The sequence below is a fragment of the Dipodomys ordii genome, unplaced genomic scaffold (genome assembly GCF_000151885.1).
Source record: "Dipodomys ordii isolate 6190 unplaced genomic scaffold, Dord_2.0 Scaffold896, whole genome shotgun sequence".
NCBI lineage: Eukaryota > Metazoa > Chordata > Mammalia > Rodentia > Heteromyidae > Dipodomys > Dipodomys ordii.
In genome coordinates, this window is record NW_012268112.1 from 1 (window position 1) to 4,445 (window position 4,445).

Genomic DNA, 4,445 nt, shown 5'->3' on the forward strand with positions numbered 1-4,445 from the left:
GGATCCCAGCAGCCCGTGCTCCCCACAGACAGGCCAGGGATCCCAGCAGCCCGTGCTCCCCACAGACAGGCCAGGGATCCCAGCAGCCCGTGCTCCCCACAGACAGGCCAGGGCCAGCAGCCCGTGCTCCCCACAGACAGGCCAGGGATCCCAGCAGCCCGTGCTCCCCACAGACAGGCCAGGGATCCCAGCAGCCCGTGCTCCCCACAGACAGGCCAGGGATCCCAGCAGCCCGTGCTCCCCACAGACAGGCCAGGGCAGCCGCCAGCTCACCTGCCGTTCCAGAAGCGCCTGCAGCACCACGAACGTCTCATCCCTCCAGGACAGCTCCAGCATGTGCCTGCAGAGAGGCGGCCTGCTGAGGAGAGCCCGACCTCCACCCAAGCCTGGGAGGCCAGGCCGCTACTCCCCAAGGCAAGGCCTCGCCAACAGAGGATCACCAGAGCAGGTGGCAGCTCCAGGAGCCATTGCTGCAGTCTGCCCATGTGCCAGGAGTGGGCGCTGAGCTATGGCGCGCGCGGCACAAAGATCCCCGGAGAAACCATCAGGAATTGAGTGTACCCTGAAAATCAAGGGAAGGAGACTCGGGAACAGGTGCTGATGTTAGACACGAGACTTGCAGAGCTGGTGAGCCGTTCCTGCAGGAACTGCCGCTATCCACACCAGGGAGCTTTCCATCCCCTGCAATCTCCCTTGCTCCAAAAGGCCCAGGCCGCAGTGTGGAGTGTGGCTTCTTGGTGGGGGTGAGGAGAGTTACAGACCTAGGTTTGACCCCAGGCTTTTCACATGCTTTGGCTGGGTACTGGCTTGGCCAACTCGCTAATTCCTGTGTAGTTCTTCCATCTGTCAGGCGGTGGCAGCACTGAGACTGTAAACACACGAAGTGCTGCCTGAGTGGGAGCTGAGATGATCGGTGAAGCTGTGTCCTTCTCGAGGTTGTCACCGCATATTTCCTACCTGTTCCTTGGGGTTTTACTCATTCCTTCACATGTGTAACTCCTCAATTTTAATACTCAAATCCAACAGCACCCAGGTGGAAAGCACAGGCAGGTTCAGATCCCAGGGAGAGGGACACTGGCTGTGCCACGGCCTGATTTCTCTTCAGTTGTTTGTTTTGCCCTGTTAGGCAAGGGCTCTTACCACTCAGATACAGCACTCATACCAAAGCCTATCTTTAGAGACAGAGTCCGGTGCATACCTGGCTCCCACCTGGGTGCCAGGGGCAGGCCTGGCCTGGGAGAAGGTGGGGGGGGGGCAGCATGGAGGCCAGCACTCTCACCTGAGCATCAGGAGCTGCATGTCTGTCTCGAGAGACTCCTCCTTCATCAGAGAACACAGTAACTCTGTCTGAGCTGGACCTGGGACAGAGAGAACAGGGGAGGGGGCTGGGGACCAGGCAGGAAAGGGACTGGGGGAACAGGAGGTCCTGCTTGTTACAGGAGCACTGTTAGAGAAGCAGGAGATATCTTTATTATTATTAGCCAGTCCTGGGGCTAGAACTCAGAGCCTGGGTGCTGTCCCTGAGCTTCTTTTGCTCAAGGTTAGCACTCTACCACTTGAGCCACAGCTCCACTTCTGGCTTTTTCTGTGTATGTGGTACTGGGGAATTGAATCCAGGGTTTCATGCATGCTAGGCAAGCACTCTATTGCTAAGCCACATTCCCAGCCCACAAGAAATAACTTTTTTTTTTTTTTTTTGGTGGGTCATGGGTCTTGAATTCTGGGCCTGGGCGCTGTCCCTCAGCTCTTCAGCTCAAGGCGAGTGCTCTACCACTTGAGCCACAGCACCACTTCCATTTTTCTGGTGGTTAGTTGAAGATAAGAGTCTCATGGACCTTCCTATCCGAGCTGGCTTTGAACCCTGATCCTCAGATCTCAGCCTCCTGAGTAACTAGGATTACAGGTGCGAGGGAATTAATCAGCAAATACCCAGTTCCTACCAGGGCCACTGTGGGTGGAGGATGCTGGGAACAAAGAAGACGGTTACCAGGCCGGGGAATGACTCTAGAATACCTATGCCAGAGGCCTGGAGCACAGGGTCCAAGAGGGCTCTGCAGACCGGGTAGGTATACTTGGCACAGAAGGAGGTGAGGGATGTTCTGAGCAGCCAAGATGCGGAGGAAGTCAGGGAGAGGACCTGTGGCCAGTGGGGAGGAAACATTTGCAGGTTCCTTTTCTTCTCAATAATGCTGTCACGCATGAATTTCTCTTGTAGCCCACTTGCAGGGGCCGTCCATGGAAAAGACCCATGGCTCCCCCTGCAGCTCCCAAACCTTCACCAGCTCCTGGAACGGCTCTAGGGCCCAAGAGGGAAGAGCTGGATGGCATGTGGCTTTGGCCGGGGAACCCAAGGCCTGCCAGTTGAGCAAGGGCCCTCCCCTTGTCCCAGGCAAATCAGAATCCTGCAAGGCCAAAGGTGCCCTCTCCCCGCGCACCCCGTCCTGAGGGCTCAGCACTCCCGCACCTACCCGTCCAAGAAAGAGGCTCCTGGCCAGCACAGTGGCATTTCCGATGCTCAGGTGTGGGGAGAGGGCCAGCAGCTGGGTGCAGAACTGCAGGAGGCCTGCATCTGACAGCTGTGGGAGCTGCAGCTGGACACACAGCCACTCCATCTGCCCATGGGGGCGGGGAAGGATAAGGGGGGAACCACAGGAGACAGCTCTAAGGCAAGGTAGAGCCAGAGAGCCGCTCCAACGGGAGTAACCAAGATCTAAAAGAAACCCCACTCAGGGCTCACCTGCCCAGAGACAGAAAACAAAATCCCCTCCCACGAGCCCTGCAGGAGGTTGTGACAAGTGCGACCTGGGGGCCAGGCCATCGGCATCTGCTCTTACCTGGCTGGGGCTACACTCATGCAGAAACTGCAGTTCAACTGGAGAGCTGTCCTCCAACACCTCCAGCCCCTAGGGAGACAAACCCCATGTTATAGCTGAAAGAGCCCCTCACAAACCACCACTGGTTGTCAGGGAGTCGTTCTTGGAGGAATAGGAGAGGGCCCTCCCTGGGGTTAGATGTCTGCCCCAAGGCCAAGGAAAACTCTCCACCTTCTTTCTAGCCCTGCTCCCCGACCCATGGTGCCTCTTTGAGCAGGGGCTTCCCTGGCCCCGGCTGAAGGGTAGGCAGCCGCTGGGAAGGCGATGGTGAGCAGGGTAGGGCCAGTTACCTCCTCAAAGGTCTTCAACAGCTTCTGCAGCCTGGTCACCTGGTCCTGCAGAGGAGAGTCCTGTCACTACCAGCTTCCTAACCCTGCAGTGCTGCCCGAGGCCTAGCCTGCCTCCTTCTATGTCTTCTCTGCTTCCAACCCTAACAGTATAGGGACTTGCAGGCCTTGGGCTGGCAGGGCAGGCTGGCCCCCGCCTCACCCTCAGGGGCTAGGGCAGTAGGGCTGGCCCCTTTAACAACACCATGTTAGAGATCACAACTCTTCAGTCTGTAGAGTGGAAGCCACATTACCTCAACTGTGTTCTCCCTCCTCCCTCCTCCAGCTCCATGGACTTGAGAGATGTCGGGGCTAAGAAACAGCGGCTCACGTGGAACCCTCCAGTTCTGGCCAGCAGTGCCCTGTAAACCCATTTCCCCGCCACACTACCTGGACAGCTTTAGGCAGCTCCACTCTTTCAGCTGGGTTCTTGGCCTCCAGCCTCTGGCCAGCCTCCCTGGCCTCAGTTCCCCCAACAAGCTGCTGCTTCTTGGGTAGTGCACCTCCTTCCTCTGCCGGGGAGGCCAAGGCCTCGTGCTCCTCCTTCTGGTCTTTCTCTTCTTCCCTTTGCCAACTCCGGATCCTCTTGGGGGCCCTCTGGCTGCCAGGACTGGCATCTTCTGGCTCCTTCCTGCGCTTCTCCTGCTGCTGGGAGTCCCCGGTAACTGTGTCCTCTTCCTGCACTGGGTGTGGAGTCTGAGAGTCCCTGCTATCCTCCTCTTCTTTGTCCTCTTCAGGGTTTGGAGCCTGAGGCGATCTCAGCCTCCTGCCCCCCTGGCCCAGCTGCCTGCACAGGCCGCGGAGCTGCCTCTGGCAAGTTTGGGACAGTGGAGAGACTCCCTCAACAGGGTCCCTGTCACCCAGATCTCTTTGCAGCAGTATCCCTAGGGCCTGGAGCCAGGCATCTGGGGCAGAGGCGACTTCCTGCTGTGCAATACGCAGCACAGAGAGAAGCCCACTTGCAGGCAGCAAAGGCTGAACAGCCATTAACAGAGACATGAGGTTCTTCTGGCATAACGCAGGCAATCGCAGCAACAGTGGCTTCCTGGTAGCAGAGGGAGAATAAGCAATCAGGGTGTCCTGCTGAAGGTAGCTCGTTAAAGGGCAGATTGGGAGAGACTAGGGGTACAATTAGAAACTGGCAGCAATGGGCTGGGAAGGTGGCTCAGTGGTAGAGCGCTTGCCTTGCATGCCTGAGGCCCTGGGTTCGATTCCTCAGCACCACATAAGCAGAAAAAAAAAGCCG

The 4,445-nt window shown here is 57.8% G+C and overlaps 1 protein-coding gene across 1 annotated transcript; it reads right to left on the reverse strand.

The window, feature by feature from the left end:
- Window positions 1-212: 212 nt before the first annotated feature.
- Fance (Fanconi anemia, complementation group E) lies at window positions 213-4,244 on the reverse strand (the record flags this gene model as incomplete). The annotated part of the gene is made up of 7 exons (XM_013036869.1): window positions 213-340; window positions 1,280-1,358; window positions 2,014-2,137; window positions 2,469-2,612; window positions 2,835-2,903; window positions 3,164-3,208; window positions 3,590-4,244. Coding segments are annotated over 7 exons (1,244 nt in total), but the record flags the coding sequence as incomplete, so codon positions are not given.
- Window positions 4,245-4,445: the final 201 nt, after the last annotated feature.